A 17512-nucleotide genomic window follows, 5' to 3' on the forward strand; every position below is an offset into this window, starting at 1 on the left:
GTTAAATTTCCAGTCCGTCCAGTTCACAGTCCACAACTGACAAAATTCCATTATTATTATTTGCTGGAGGATGGGCAGTGCACACAGTGCACCAAAGTTTGTTGTGTAGTCAACGTGCATAGAGAACGTTCATCTCCGCCATCAGAGCAGAGCTGATAGCAACATCCTGTTCATGTCCATAAACGGGTTCATCATATCACCTCCATGTGTAATTGTGTGTGTGTGAAAATCAGATTTGAAACTGTCCACAATTAAAGAAACTAGGTTTAGAAATGTGTTGGAAAATGAATTAAAAATATTCCAGAAATATATTTAAACCAAAGCACCATAGCTTCTAGTTACTTCAAAATTGCAACTGTCGTATTTACAGTTACCTGCCGAGGTATTACACAATAAAATCATAGTAATACAATCATAGCAATGCAATCATAGTAATACAATCGTAGTGTATCAGATGTCACCCGTGTGGCAAAATGCATCTTTGTTTTGATTTATGTGGATTTTTTTTTTTTTACAGCAGCTTTGTTGGGTCATAGAGTTCCTACTGTGTTATTTATTTTATTTTTTATTTATTTTTTTTATTTTTTTTTTTGTAGAACAGTTTGCTTTATGCATGCTTTGACTTAAAATAGACGGGTGAAGAGAAGGGGTGGGACAACGAGAGAAAGAAAGGGGAAGGGAGTGAACTCATTCCACCCGCTTTGGTTTCGGCGTTTTGCATGTTTTCATGCTGGCATCAAAGTGTTGCTGACTACATGCGGGGGATGGTTTCCTCCTCCGGTGACCGCAACGTGCGGCTACGTAACGGTAACGCCTGCTCGCTACAGTGGGCCGCCGTTTGTAATGGGGATCGAGTTTATATCCCAAGAGCCACCCTGCTTAACGCTCCCCCTCCATCCTTTTTACAATCACGAAAGGAAACGGTTCTAACGCTGCTCGTGCTTTGCCAGCCTCATCGGCGCATGCGCCGTGGGAGAGTAATAAGACCGGCCTTTGAAGATAGAGAAAGCTTGTAATTCCTGCTCGAAGAAAAAAAAAATGCACAAAAAACAAGAATAACAGAAAAAAAAGTCCAGACGCTTGACTGCTTGCCTTTGGCTGAGGTTCTGCCAGTCCGTTTCTGGCCATCCTGGTGCTGGAAATGACGTCGCTCGCCGTAGGGGGGCGCTAGCGTCGGCTGTATCGTCGTCCATTAAGTAACAAACCGCCAGCCTGTGAAACCTAAGAGACGAATATGTGTGAGCGAGACGAGCTGATACGAAGAAAAAAAAGCAATGATGAATACAAAACCTTTACCTTTTTCTTGGCATAAAAGAAAAGAAACATTTAGACGCGAGCATGTGAACAACGACTCATGCGCGACTGTCAGATGTGAACAGGACAAGAACCTCGACAGTGACGTCACAGGACGGACAGAAATAACGCCAGGTGGCCATGTCACCACAGCCTGTACTTCTGTGGCTTAGCACAGTTTTATATGTACACACGTGTGTTTATATATATATATGCATATGCACGCGCACACTGTCTCATTACCCAGCACGAACACACGCACGCACGCACAAGCAAAGCCTGAAGGCGTGCCAAGATTTACGATGGAAGTACGCAGAACAGAATCGCAGATAGTGAATTGTGTGGCGATTGGCCAGATCAATGTAAATCGGATATAATGGCTGTCTGGGACACGAACTAGAGCCTCCCGCTCGACAGATTTATGAGACAAACTCCCGCCTGCCCACATAGTCACATGGGGGACGGGACACCCAGGATTTCGATGATTTAGTGCTGGCAGTGAGGAGGGCAGGAGTGGGCGAGGACGAAAAAGAATGACACGGAAAATAAAATACCTGTGTTAAATGAATGTGTTGGAGTGTACGTACAATGGCTTGCGTGTGTAGAGAAGAGAGAACAAGGGAGGTAAACAAAAGAAGGGAGAAGTATGGTCACAGTAGAAAGGACATGAACTTCGTTGAGACATTGATATGAAAGGAAAGATATATGAATAAAACTTTTTACAAATGTATGTTAGGAGAGACAGGAAAGGAAACGAACTCCGTTGCTCTAATTCCGAGAATTGCAAGTAACTTCCTTCAAAGGGACTGGAGGTTGTTGGCAAGGATGAGTAAATGTTTGGTGAATGGTGTGAAATACTTACCTTTTTCAGATGCAATTTAAGGTGTGAGAAGAAAATGTTAAACATGTTTTAAGAAAGGACAGCTGTAGTCAGAAAATTTCCCGGAAAAGTGAGCAAAACAAGGGTGTCATTAGTTGTTCCCAGGGTTTGTGTCACCAGGCAAATGTAAGGCAGGAAACAATCCGCTCTTTGTTCGTTTTTACCCTTCTGGCAGTCAACTGTTGATATATGTATGTGTGAAATACCTGGGCTGTGAATATGTGCAGGAGGTACACAGGGAATCTAGCTATCTACAATGAAGACGTGTCCAAGCTTTGAGAAATAAAATTATGTTGGGTTCATTCGTCCGGTTGGTTGATCTCGAGCAGTGCTTTTCAGTTTGTGAAAACTGTTGATACAAGTTGTTTAGTTTGCATTGTTGGTGCAAAGCACAGTCATAGTGACCCACTGCTGTTAACAAACAGACCTGAAAATACAAGTTTTGTGGAGAAGACTTGCTGACATAGGATGTCAGAGCCCCTCGCTGTTTACGATTATTTTATTAATCTTATTGTCCCTGTGTAAGGTATAGATAAAATGCTCGCAGTTAGATGTTGTCCAATGCCTTTTATTGGGGTTTTATTGTTTGAGTTTGTTTATTTTTTACATGGCTGACTCGTTGGTTGATTTGTTTGTTATTTTTATTTACGAAATTTCACACCCGTGTTGATTACCGAATTTGGGGATAGTGTGCTGAGGAACTAAGTGGAAAGAAGACTACTCTTAGGCAGTAGTTTGAGATGATTTCAATATGTATAATAGCCTTCTTCTAGCACTTACTTTTTCAAAAATAATATTATTTATTTTGTTGAATTTTTTTTTTCACCGTATGCCTCTCAATACAACTACTGCGGGTACCTTTAGCTATCGTTAAGACCCACCCAAGGCGAAGTCTACCCGTCTTCACCACCAATCCTCCTCTCAAATATTCGCCATAGCGGAACCACACTATCAGTCTTTTCTTTATTCCTTTCTTTCTGTTAAAGATTTGTCATGTTAGTTTTAGAGACGACGTGTGGAGGGCGTGTCGTTCAGACCACGTAGTCGTCCTACGTCTTTACGGAGTGTGCATGTCTCTCAATAGAAACCACGGGCAATAGTATATGAAGAAAGTGACATCTGTATAGTATATACAACCTTAGCAAACCCTTTGAAGCCATGGTTGTTGACGGGGATCCTTACATTACCTGCCAATCTCATAGCTCCACGCACTTTTATAAAGTCCAGGATAAAATTTCTAATTCACGAAAACCCTGAGGTAGTCTCACCTCATTCGTGAGTACATCCCCACAAAAACATCACTCCTTTCATACTCATGACAGTCCCTCGTGGAAAGACTCTTCTAGCATCGAAACTAGTCGTTGAAAAGTTCTCTTATCGTCAGTTGACGCATACCCCGTGCACCCCGACACGCAATGAATGCACGAAGACCAGAACTTCAGGTTTTGTGGCGACCTTTTGACCTCGTGTGGCGGCCATTCAAATCTTGATACACTGCTCCCCTCGGGAGGAGAAGGGGCGGACAAGACGTTTATTGTCACATTCATGTTTCAAATCGAATTTACCGGTGAAAGACTCTGATTCGCAGGTGTTCGTGGGAAGGATAGCTGTCTATGTTCTCGTTCTCATTGGGTCACGTGCTTGACTCGATGCTACAAGCTTGTGGTTTGCGTATGTGCTACACAGTATCGAACTTTAGATTGCATTGCAGATTTTTGTTTATAAAAGGTAAATTGGAAGTATATAAATAGAAAATGTGTGTCTACAGCTAGAATCCGATCAACAACAAAGATTGCTACATAACAGGTTCAAACTCAGATCGTATGGTTGGTCCGTAAGGTCAGCTCTAGTACTAGCTGAGTCATGCAACCTTTCCATCGGATTCGCAGATTTGTACCCCGGTGGTAGGAGAGAAAGTGGTAGCGGGCAGAAAGAGAGACTCAAAGGGAAACAACAAAATCCCGACGTTTGCCATGGCATCGGGCTCGCGCAAAAGATTACCTCTCCCCCTCCCTTGCTCGTGACCTTTTGTGAGGGATCTTGACGAGAAGCTCGTCCTGCGGGAAATCTCGCGACCAAAGACGCGCCAATGGTTGTTAGCTCTCGGACTCCTTTCACGCGCCTGTTGCCTTGATTACTCCCGCGCTGCCACGCGAGACTGCACGTGAAGCCCTCGCTAAGTGACGTCGCTCGCCTGGCTGCACGTCACCGCAACAACGAGTGTCGCTGATCCTGCGGGAGGCTTTTGATTTTACACAAGAATGAGGAGAATACCTAGCAAGATGGTTCCAACATGTCGCCTGCTGGAGTTGGATGAAGTGGGGGCGATTCCTCAGACTACTCCAAATCTGCCCTCCTCATCTTTAGGGGCAAAAAGAAAAAAGAAAAGAAGAAAACTGTCGATATCTGTGTAATTTGTTTGTTAGGTCTCTCTACTTTGACTAAGATGAAAATTGTAAGGAAGACATGGAAATGTACATGCATGAAACATATATAAATACAAACACATATCCACATACATGAACATATAGACACACCCTGGCAGAGGGAGACAAAAGACACAAAGACAAGACAGAGACAGGGTTACAGTGACAGTGGTGTGATGGTTAACTCCATGTCCCATTTCAACAACCTCGGTATAATAACATCCCTCGAGTTTCAGCTGCGACATTTCTTAACAGCCACCCCATAGATAAAGATTGTTGTGGGGAAAGGGGGAGGAGGAGTGGAGAGGGGTGGGTTGGCAGGTTACGCAAATGTCCTTACCTCCTTTTCATTCCTAAAAATGTCAGTGACATTCAGATATAAACCGGGTGGTTTGCACCAGTGCGGGTAGACTTGTGAGTGACAAACACCCAGTCTTGTCCCACCCACCACCCAGCATGCGGGAAATCCGCTATTACTGCATCGCTGAAAGAACCGTTTTTATTATTGTTTGTTTACCTTTCAGTGGAGGTCTGGCTATACAAATAATACATACACACTCACACAACATCAGCAAGCACGCCACCCACGTTGTCACGTAACCCTACCCGGTGTCAATGCTGGCGGAAATCCGCCTTCAACAGGAGTCGTAGGAGGGAAAAAAATAGTTCCTCAGACCTGCCTGGTAACATCCTGAGCTGCTGGCACTGTTGATCTTACGAAGTCAGTGGAGAAAAAAGTTTGGGGGTTGTTTCTTGTCCTTTCTTGAGCCGTTAAAGGATGTGCAGCTGTCTGCCACGTTAAAGGTCGAGTCGGGTGCAGTTCTATTGACAGGGCGAAGCTCGGTGCAAAATACTGCTTTTCGAAATCTGGATGAATATCCTTCCACCCTCCTGCCATCCGATGTTGTGGTACACGCCTACAAACGTCACCTTGCACGGGAAGAAGTCATTTTTTTTAAAAGGTCATGTCAGTCGTTGACTGTAGTCTTGCCAATGATCACGTGTCCATACACAGTTGTTATGTCTGTGTCATTGACCTCTCGCTGTTCAATGTAATCCTTGTAGGCAAGTATCTCAAAAAAATAAAAGGGGGGGGGGAAACGGGGGGAATTCAGCCAGGCTTGCAACGAAAAAAGTATCTTGCATCGAGTTTTTCGAGAGCGTTAAATGAGATAGAGGATAGACCACCAGCTCTAGCGCGAGGACAGATTGCTTACGACGCGCATGCGCTGGGCTTAGGTATCCTTTAAGGTCTTTTCCGGTTTTCCTTAAAACAGTGCGTCACAGAGCTACAGTCGGAATTATTTTAGATATTGCCATGTGCTTAGATATAAAGAAATTTTACACAGACCTGAGTGACCTGTCAGCCTACTATACTGCGTGCAGGTAGAGTCGACTGTGTATATCCATAAAATATATTATTATTATAGTCTTTGGCTTTATTCAGTCATTAGAAAACATTTCAACCCACTGGATATTTTAACACACCTTTGTTAATGTTAAAAATAAAACGAAGACAATGAAGTGGAGGACAAGACGAGTGTAGAAAGAAAATATGGAAATCCCTCTTTTATGTCGCGACCGTGATTCAATGAACTTCTTCCATCTCTCTCTCTCGCTGACACTCTTTCTGCAAGTCTTCCCAGTCTTTGTACACCAAAGAGTTATTCAAGCTTTGGAATCGTGTTGCAAGATGAAGGATGTCCTCGCCAGCAATATTTACTCTTCCTCTCTGTTTAATTACATCTGTGAGGCAGACAAGTTAAATAGTTTTAGATGTTGGCGTGGGTCAGGTCGCCAGCTGTTCAGTAAATTTCTGAAAAAATGAAAGTTAGAAAAACAAACTGGGAACATTTATCAAATCCATTGATGGATCATTCATTCTAAAATCAGGCCAAAACATTTTTAACGAACAAAACTAAAGCAAAAACAACAAAATTGGCGGTTGGTGGGATGAGCGACCGCAAGAACGAACACAGTAAAGAAATTGGTTGGGAGGATGGGGCGGCGCTAAAGTATCTTGAGTAAGATGTATTATGATGAATCCATAAATTCGGAAAAAAAGTGTTTAGGCTGAAAACTTTTTTTATTTTACTTTATTTTTAATTTTTATATTGAGCCAAAAACTTGAAGAGAGAAAAAGTATTAAACATCACTCTGACATGTGCAGGTGAGGGATGGAGGGATGGTGGAAATTTAAACTCCTCGAGCAATTTGTTTTTTGGAAAAGGGCCTCAATAAAACTTTCAGTAGGAAACTGGTGTATGATGTTATGATACTTTTCTTTATTAAAATGTTTAAGTAATACCAAACTGTTTTAAAGATAATCGCAGTGAAAGCGCAAGATTGAGAAGAGAGCTTTAGAAAAATATTAAAACAGCAAATGAGAGTCAAGAAGAAAAATTGTTATCATTTGTGGTTTACTGAAATGTGCAGCAGATGACTGAGAAGAAGACAAATGACTGCAAATGTCTCATTACTGAAAAAGAGGTTTCCGCTGCTTTGAAGTAGACCGGTAGGAGAGGTATCTGTGTCCCGAATGGAGGTCTCCTGGCAAAGTTATGTTTGCTAGTGAATCGTGTAACAAGATTAATAGGAATAGCTTTTTGATCCTCCGCTGGAAATAGTGTCTAGCAAAGAATTATGAAACAGAGAGAAACAGATATTTGTGTGTGTGTGTGCTCACCTTGTAGAAGTCGCAAGCAACTGAAGTAAGTAAGTTACCTGACTGTTTAATACCTGGTTGGAAAAAACACGTGACTCGCGGTGGTTGAGGTGGTTTTATGTCGACTCCCCCACATTGGCGCTTGGGTTGTTTAGTTCACAGTCTAATGAGTATTAAAGCAAAACTCGAAAGAATTTGCCAACACAATCATCGTTACAACGAGCTGACGATCAAAAACAATTTAGTATTATTTATATTGTTCAGTGCGACTGATTTCATTCCTTTACTGTTTAACGAGTATAAACAAAATTCAGGTATAATCGTTCACTATTCACTTATTGTGAAAAAATCCACGAAATCATTAATCACAACATGTAATACATCAGAATATGTACAATGTAGAAAAACATATACCATGTAGTAGAACATGCAACAGATGAAGATGCCAATGGTAATCACTACATCGTGATATCTCTGTTGAATGTGAAGGTCTGTGGATAAGTACAAGCTTGAGTGTGGAGAAGGAGAAAAGGAATTAATGTAAGAAGTGGAAGTCAGAAACAATTTCTAAGTTGCGGTAGGGAAGGAAGGATGGAGGAACTTCAGGGAGGAGGAGGAGGAGAGAGGGAGGAAGCACACCGGCTGCTGGGAGCAAATGGAAAGCGCGCCTGCTATGCACTTCATGTCGTCTGCTTCGTGCCACTTGAGAGATGAAGGAACGCGCGGATGGAAACATTTAACACATAGTTAGCCACAAGCTTAATTAGTGCAGAAGTCTTGGTAACTGTAGAAACGGTGCAAGCACGAGGCTAATTTCGAGACGATGCTGGGGAATCGCGGGGTGGGAGAGAAAGCTGGCGGGAGGGAAAAAGAGATGAATGTGTGAGAGAGAGAGGGAGGGGTAGAGAGAGAACTTCCACAACTTTCATTTACTGTGCTGTTATGTTTGAGTGTTAGAGAGAGAGAGGGAGGGGATGTGAATAGCCTGTGTCTGCAAGAAAGCAATAGAAAGAAAGGAAGACTTTGAGTACAAAGGTTGTTACTGTGGTTGATGTTCTGGGGAGGAGGTAGAAGGAAGTTACCCCCCGTAGTAACACCACCGACCAAGTGTGAAGTGACAGCACAATTTCAGTTACAGCCAGTCAGTGTAACTGGTAATTGCAATGGTCACGGACCAGTGAGCAAGGCGACTGTTTCAGATCCTTCATCTTAAGTCGGGCATGATGATAAGTGACATCCTCCCCCGCCTCAACCTCGCCCCCCGCCTTAAACACCTCCTGGCCAGTCACCTCACAGTTTCACTTATTTTACTTTTATTGTTGTTTCTAATTCAAAGAGAGGAGATGGAGATCACAGCACCTTTAATCATTATTCCTCCCTCACCTGTTCAGACAGTTCAAGCAGCTGCGTGACGTCATGCACAATCACGTGACTTACCTGCAGTGTCAAGGCGGTTCACGTCTGCCATCTGTGTTCTTTCGGGATATGAATTAGTTTTCCAAGTGTTGCACCGCAGCATCCTCTGCCACGACTGGGTCTTATGAGTCACAAACGATATCATATTCTCATACACATGCACGCGCACACAACACAAACATACATGCACACACACACACATTCTTGTAACCGATGCTTCCCTGCTAGATGTATCATCTGTACCTACTGCCTCTGGAGATTTCGTATGTCGGCTTTTGTTCCTGATCGTCTTTGAGAGATGCATCACACGGCAATTTTATGAATTTATCCTTCCTTCCTCCCCTATCTGTCTATCAATCTCCCCTCCATTTGTTACTTATGATCTAGCAGCTTCTATCATTATAACATCATCACCGGCATCACATGAGGCGAGACAACTCTTCGCCTGCGAGGAAACTCCCACAGTGCAAAGTAGGATGTTAGGACATGTCACGTGATGTGGAGCCAATGGTCCATGCTGTATAAGAAATACAGTTTAGCCATTCACGGCACACGTGGAGCACTTAACCATTTCAAAGAAAAAAAAACCCCAGCCAAACAAACAAACAAACAAACAAACAAAAACAAAATTACATTTGGAAAGCATGTGATCCTCTTCACGTCTTGTGTCTGTGTGCAGGGTGCTAGGGTACAACCGGGTACCTCCAGTGGCAGGACGAATCTTCAACATCACGAAGAGACATCCACCGACATGCGGACAGCAAGTTCGCGCGCACTTTCTTCATCTCTCCAGGTGCGATAATCTCAGTCTGATTTATTTATTTAATTAAATTCCCCAAATACCCCACAACTTATTGGAGCAAGTAACATACATGTACATCTGAATCCGAATCTGATGTGGGAGGCGGAGAGCGACCCTCTGAGATGTTTGAGGACGTCAGACCTGGTGTCCTCTGTTCGACTGTATGAATGGACGGTCAGCAACAAAACAAATGTACCTGTACCCGTTTGATTAGCTAATCTCTGTAGATAGCTATATAAATAAAGGAGCATAATCCAGAAACAAATTTTTGAAAGATTACATGCTTAAAAACACAAATTACTTTCTGTTTTTCCAGCGGGAAATCTGTGTTTCCATGGACACTGTTCCTATTACTGCGACTCCGGCCACCCGATTTGCGGCCACCCGGATATGCTGGAGGCCTCTCTAATGTCCTTCCTTCCGCCGGAAAAGATGGCGAACAGACAGACATGGCGCAATCCCTGGAAGCGATCCTACAGCAAGCACCGCAAAGCCTACTGGGAAGTCTACGATGACCTGTGCGAGAAGGTCAAGGACCGAACACCTTACGACACTGGCGTCGGCTTCTGGATATTGTGGACATGTCAGTCTTGGATTTCTTGATGGGTAAGCATGCACCGAACCCCCATTTGCCTCCTGTGAATAGTTGCAAAAATAAGTGAAATGATAAAATATGGAAAAGAACAAAATAGCATTTGTAAACTCGTGTTCTTTGACTGCATATAATTCTTTCCTTCATTCGGTCTTTGTTTATTTTTTCTTTGTTGTGTCACGATATTTTATTGCAATATCCTCGCTTTTTCAAATTCCCGAACGTGTGAGGCAGCTGTGCTATGATGGGTGTATGTTACAGGCAACCTTGATCGCCATCACTATGAAACGTTTCGGGAGTTCGGTAATGACACCTTCCTCATCCACCTTGACAACGGCCGAGGGTAATGACTTGGTTTTCAGCTAACTTGAATTTTGCTGTTTTCATCGAGATTTTGATTTCCTAAAATTGTATGCTTATCTACAGTGAAACACGAAGATAACTGTCATGACAAATATGTTGGGTTTCTCGTTGGTTCTTCTCTGCAGATTTGGGAAGTCCGCGTTAGACGAGATGTCGTGCCTGGCTCCCATGATGCAGTGCTGCTCCATCCGCATGTCGACGCTGCAGAGGCTGGTGCGTCTGTACCGCGGGCCGCAGCGGCTGAGCGCCGTGATGAGGGCCGCCCTGCTGCACGATGCTGCGGCCCCCGTACTGCTGCAGCCGCATCTGGACGCCCTGGACCGGCGCGTGGCCAAGGTGCTGCGAGTCATCGCCGACTGCGCCAGCAGCAAACCCATCCACGAAGTCGTCGTAGATGATGGCGTGTATTGACCTAAACCCTGACTCTCGGGAGGTGAAGAAGACGAAGAAGAAAAAGAAGAAGAAGAAGAAGAAGAAGAATTATTTTTGTCCGTGGTTGCAAATATTGTCACGGTGCTTCATGTTACAGGACATTGGTCTTCAAAATTGTCTGGGAACAAACAAACAAGCAAACAAAGAATTGAACGCATTGAATGCCCAGTTACTCATCTGGAAATACGATGAAATTCTATTTTAGAAATGCAGTGAACACCCCTTTGTCTCATGTAGTGATTCGTGTTATGTCTCATTATGGAGGGACGAGAACTTGAGGAATGTTGTGCCCTCGCCTGACTTTCTCTCGGAGAACAAGACTCGTACAGTCAAAACCATTTTGTGCTTTGGCTTACGGATATCTGAAGCACAATTCCTTTCTACTTCGAATCCGGTGTGTGCGACAGACTGAAAACTTTTTAACCAGTCTGCTTCAGAACATTTCAGACTTTACGAATAGTTCGTACTTTTGAGACATTTAAGCCTTTTGGGACCAAAGTTATTCAACAGGACGAACTGCTCGCTGTTTTGTGGACTTTTATGACAGACGGTGGGATTTACGCATATGTGACTTATTTATGGTGATTTGGTGTACATTTTCGTCTGTGAAAGGGAATAAGTTGCGAAAAAAAAAATTAGCAAAAACAAGGAGCGTTTACTGATGGTCAAGTAGGTTCTAAAGAACAGACAGTTGTCGGATCCATCTTGTCCGACATGAATTACTTAACTAGAGCCCTTTATAATGATAAGGTGTATTTTTAAAGAAAAAATAATTTAGAGAATTATATTAAGGGCAGCTTGAGAACGGTCCTCCTGATGTTTGATATCAGCCGCGTTTATACAGCACGTGCTGTGTCGGTCAGTGGACACAGTGCACCACTCACCAGTTTCAGAAAGGACGAAAAGTTGCTCGATTGTACAAGTGTGAAAGTAGTTCGCTGTGTTATTTCAGACAAAGATGAATGCTATTAAAATAAAAACGCCAATAATATAGACCTTAGAGACATTTCTCTCGCAAGGCCTGCTGGGAAGACGTTTGATCTCTGTGCCATTGATGTGTGTCGTGTGCAAACCGCGCTGCTGATCAGTGCGCAACTTTAGTTCTTTGTAATATATTATTATTGCAATAATTACATAATTATACAGAACTGGACCAAACTAAAGTGTAATTTTTAATTATTTCCGCCTTGGAATCAGCCTCGCCAGACATATTGTGAAATGGCCGAGAGCGGCGGACACACGACCTACTCGCTTCCATGTTCACAGTCCCTGATCATGTTTATTGAAAACTCCGAGGAATATATATATACTCTCATTTAGGTGAAGATCAGACTTTGAAATGAGGAGTCAATGCAAACTTTATCTGTGAGTTTGATTGCGCGTACAAATGTGTGTGTGTGTGAGTGAGAGAAAGAGTGTGTTTACATGAACATCCTATAATTATTATGTATGAGTTTCTTTGATCTTTGTCGGCGGCGATGGTTTCATTGACTTTTTCATTGATTTATATTTGGACGTCGGTATCACTTTGTGTTTCTTCGTACATTATGACTCCATGAAACATGGCCGTTGTGTCGGTCGGTAAGTGCCTTTAATTCTTTGTAAGCGTTTAACTGTAAACAAGTGAAATGACTCGTGACTGCCGGCCTGTGTTCATGAACTGTCGGCTGCAAGCAACAAGTTTTAGATAACTCAACTGCTATCGACTGCAGGAAAACAGTTTGTAGATGTTGCCCGAAATTAACAATTAGTGGTTTAAGTGGCGAGTGTCAGGCAGTGTGTAAGACAACGTTTAATTAAAGCGCTAGTAGGGTGTAAAATGTTTCTAATGAGCGGGAAAGTTCAGTGCAAGATGCTTTTTCCCCAGTTCTGAGTAAATACTCCAACGAATATCACCATGCACAGAAAGAGGACAAGAACCCTGACGTCAGCATAGTACTAGGAGACGTTTATGTGAAAAAGCTCAGTCAATGGAAGAGCTGGGAAATATGTTAATTAGGAATATCATGGAGTCACGATTTTGACTTCTTTCTGTGCATGGCGATGTTTGTAGAGGTCTAAACTTTCCAAAATTTTAACAGCAGATTTCAATTTTAGCTTAACAAGACTTCAGTTCTATTGAAAGTGTGAGAAGGACTTCAATCCTAGCTTTACATGATAACAGACCAGTTTAGCAAACATTTGATAGTAAACTTTGTTTACTTGAAGCGGAAATTAACTGTCGATGGACGTTGAGATTTTATAATCCCTTTCGACTTCACTTCAACTTTAGCAAACCCTAAAATTGTTGATTGCCTTCAGTGTTGACAGCTCTTAGTGATAATAGTGATGTCAGCAATTTGAACCAAAGAAAGGCCACGCCAACAAACAAACGAACGGAGGAAAAAAGTAACAGAAATAAGAATATAACTACACTGTTTATTCAAACCAGATTCTGCCTGGTGATGGAACAACCACGTAACCAGATTAGTTCACTGCAAGATATTACTGTAAATTGTTGCTTAATTCCACATTGTTCTTTGTATAATCAGTGAGTTTGATGGGAACATAGAGGGTGAGCTGCGTGGACCACGCCAGCTATTTCCACTGACAGCTAGGATGATCGAATAATTGGTTCATAAGCCAAAATAAAGTGTGTGTGTGTGTGTGTGTGAGAGAGAGAGAGAAATATCCAGATAGAAAAAAAAAGATGACCTATGTTTGACATGAACTTAATCTTAAGTATGTGAATAAGAAATGTCAATCTTCGTGAATGACTACAAACATCTGGCTTAAAAATTGTGAACATTCTGTTTAATTTACAGTTCAGACCAATGTTTGACATGTACAAGGAGTGTGAACAAGCTTCGATTACTTCGGAGTGAAAGCAGCCCACTGCTTGACCCGCGACTGTTTTAGTCAGTGAATCATGACCTTCGACCTCCAGACTGTCAACACCAGCGATTATCTTCACACCCTTGTTGGTGCTTACAAATTGTTCTGTCATGGTTGTCATGTAGCCTCAGTAGTTCTCCGCCTTCAGTTCGACTGGAAGCTTGTCATACAACTTGTCCTATGGGAAATCATTATGTTCTCAGCCTCGGTGCCATGAGCGTTTTAATTTTCATTTATTATATTTTTTGTGTCCTTTTTTGTTCACGAAACTCCCTGTAGGGTTCGTTCACCGTCTGAAAATTACTGGAACTTGTATGTACAAAACACAGGTCAAGGTTCGTGCTACCAGCTTGAATGTAGATGCAGGAGACGTTGGAGACAATACTGAGCTATGTATAGACGATAATGGAGACGATAAGGACTATGTATAGTGTTGATGTCATTCTTAGTGCAAATCTGAAGTCCATGAGTGCTGGACTACATGTGAATGGACCTGAGTCTGTGATGGTAGAGATGCTGTGAGGTTGGCAGCATGGAGTTGCTGTACAAACGCCTTCGAAACGTTTATGTCGAAAGGCGTGGTGAGTGGTTGTGAATTGAGAATAACTGTCGAGAAAGTACTGTGTAGTGATCTTTCCCCAGGACTATTGAAAAGGATCGGGATCCCTTCGCGATGATGTATTTCGGTCGTCAAACACCGATGCATCATGGAACTGCTGACGTGGGCGGAAGTTTATCAGCGTTTGTTGACTGACAACAGTAAATACACACATACACTCTGCGTCCAGATGATTGGTTACTCGGTGTTTCTTGATGATTATTTTCCGTTGATACGACGAGATTGTAAAAGTATTTTAACAGTACTTTATGTTTACTAGTTTTTTTTTTAATTTACCTTTAATTTTTTTATTTTTTTATTTTTTTTTTTATAAATTTTTGTTATTTGTTTATTTACCCTTTTATGGGCTGTGGCACTTTATTACCACTGACAGACCAACATGGTGAACTTGTCTGAAGCACTGTCTCCCGACTCTCTTGCGGTGCTGCCACAGTAATTAAAAAAAGTCTTATTATTTAAGTTTACAATTTATGACAGACCCATGTCGCTAAACCTTTGTTAAGCTTTCTTTCTTATTTCGTTCCATCCTTCATTAAGTCTCATTTTCGTTTTCTTTACTCAGTGTTAGGCGTCTGAGGAAAACGGTTAAGTCCTCTTAGGGAAGCCATTCAGTGAATGTGAGTCTGTTGAGGTAAAAAAAAAAAGACGTTGCCGTATTTTCCTGACGTCTACGTTACCTTGGCAACTACTTTCATCAGACGTTTAAAAAAAAATGAAGTTTTTTTGTTGTTGTCTTTGTTGTTGTTTTACGAAAAGCATCGTTGAAGAGGATCTTTGACCATCAGCACGATGCTGTTTGCTGAGCAGTTATGGGTGGAACAGAGCTTTGTGTCCGACCTTGATTCCTAATAAACGAGAAACAGGTTTTCCTTTTTTTTTTTTTTTATTTCACATAAGGGTGGTGGAGGACAGGTTGTGAGGTCTTGGACTGAAGCACTGATCTCTGGGATTGGGGCAGCACGGTGAAAGGTCATGATTCAGTTCTGCGGACATCGGATTTCGTGATAGGGCTGCGGGGTTTTGTTTTGTTTCTGTTTTGTTTTTGTTTGGGGGTTTTTTTTTTTTTTTTTGGTTTCTTTTTGCTTTGGGTTTGATTTTTGTTTTGTCTTTAATGATGTTTCTTTCGTGAAAACAAGGATGAAGAAAATATTCACTGGAAAATTTACTACAGCGATGCGATATCAAAGAGATATAATTAAATGAATGAAAGAGTCGATGGATCAATGAATATTTGTTCAAAGCAGCGTATTTTCCAAATGGCGTTCAGAATTGATTGTAAGTTTGGCCATTCACATGCAACATTATTCCTGTAACCCTTTCTTCGCCTTCGCATCTGTGGCGATGGAGTGGAACATGTAGTGTGACTGAGAAATCCATTAGAAACTTGGCTTGTTTGGTTTCCTAACACTTTTATGTTTGCCTACTGTCGTATAAAGTTCTAGATTTTTCCTTTTTCAAATCACATCCTTTCTTTCATTGATCAGTGATATAATTTGTCGAAGGAAATGACCGAACCTTTCGAACCAGCAGCGAGAAACTCTGACCGACTAAACTGAGCATTTTGCCAGAAAGAAATGTCAGAAACAAATAAAAAAAAATATTTCTTAAGCCTGGTGTGGGGATTTTTTTTTCAAAACAAATCTGCCTCAGTGCACAGAAGGTAGGAAGATGTTTGCAACGGAAGCAGCTTCCATTATGTAACGAACCAGCACAGCATAACGAGAACATTCTCCATTCTGATTTTTTGAATAAAGCAGCCTTGTAGTTATTTGATGAACAGAGCTCACGTTATCTGAACACGCAAACAACTATCGCAAAGCAGTTGTTGATTACGATGGTCCTTTCGGGGGTTGTGTTAACTGAGATGAGGCAAAAACATTTACCGATACGAGGGTTGTGACTTCTATTTTTTCTTTGCCTTTTTTGTGTTCACAGACCCAAGCAACATGGTTCATGTGTGATTGCTCGCGTGTGTGTGTGTGTGTGTGTGATTGCGTGTGTGTGTGTGTGGCTTTAATTTAACATCTGTTCCTTGTGGAATGTTCCTCTGGCCTGCTGATGCTTGTTATCGCCGAGTCTCAGAACCATATTATTATTATTGCACATGAACTCTGACTCTGGTAGATAGATATTTTGTTGTGCAGACCAGGATGGGAGAAAGAGTTTGGTCATTAAAATGTACAAATCTCTGTTGCGGTTTTCTTGATTGTATTTTTTAATTTTAAATTTATGAATTATTTTAGTTCTAATGAGAGTGCTCGTGCGAGTTTTCTGGGAGACTGACGGATGCGTGATGGAAGAAAGTTCATCTATCATTGACTATTCAAGTAACTCACATCGGTGAAAGTTTTTGATTGCTTGGGCATCACTAGTAACTACTTATTGCTGGCCATTGATAGTTTAGTGACCGTTATTGTACCCTCTAGTGACACCATTCACTGAGTGGAGGTCCGAGCCAATAATTCGTTGGCTGCAAGAGGCAAATACCTAAACGGACGTTTATCCAAATAAAATGCATACGCATGCAGACAGGCAAACACACACACAACGTGCTAGTAGTGTCCTGACTTACACCGAAGGTCCAATGTATAGGGATGTAGTTGACGAAGTTTGACTGAGAACCGTAAAGTTAAAGGGGTCGACACCGTGTTTACTCTGGTGCCGAAGAAGTCTGAGAATGGAGAAAACACCATGACGCCCGCTTCAGGTTTGACTTAGTGACATGACACCTTTACATTGTCCTTGACCTCTGCCATTGTCCTACTTTGTTCACTAGGGCCTGGGGTTGGGGGTGAGGGGTGAGGGGTGCATAGCAATGTGTCGCTAGGCACCAGCCAGATGGTTAATACGAAGCGGTCTGTCTAAAAGAACGCGAGCCTTCCACTGCCGGACAATGCATGAATAGCGGGCCTGGAGGAGGAAACACATTTGTGGAAATCGCTCTCCCAGAAATGCACAACATCACTGTTTCTACTCTTCTTGTACAGCCAGCACGTGACAGACAAAACAGCATTGATCGGCTGCACATGTCGCACGTGCTAGCAGTTACCACAGTAACCCCTGGCAACCACCGGGCTCTTATTCTCACGGCCCTCTTATAGGGCTCTGTTTCCCCAACGAAGACGACGACGAAGAAGAAGAAACACATAA

At 42.3% G+C, this 17512-nt stretch overlaps 1 protein-coding gene across 1 annotated transcript in view; it reads left to right on the top strand.

Annotated features, from left to right (window-relative positions):
- LOC112566731 (extracellular serine/threonine protein kinase FAM20C-like) overlaps nt 1-16551 on the top strand; it is a 41313-nt gene extending 24762 nt beyond the window's left edge. Inside the window, 6 exon segments of the mRNA XM_025243069.1 lie at nt 9360-9414; nt 9416-9473; nt 9799-10038; nt 10041-10088; nt 10336-10417; nt 10563-16551. Of these exon segments, the coding sequence (XP_025098854.1) occupies nt 9360-9414; nt 9416-9473; nt 9799-10038; nt 10041-10088; nt 10336-10417; nt 10563-10848 (769 nt within the window). The 3' untranslated portion in view covers nt 10849-16551.
- Nucleotides 16552-17512: the final 961 nt, after the last annotated feature.

The sequence above is a fragment of the Pomacea canaliculata genome, linkage group LG1, assembly GCF_003073045.1.
Source record: "Pomacea canaliculata isolate SZHN2017 linkage group LG1, ASM307304v1, whole genome shotgun sequence".
NCBI lineage: Eukaryota > Metazoa > Mollusca > Gastropoda > Architaenioglossa > Ampullariidae > Pomacea > Pomacea canaliculata.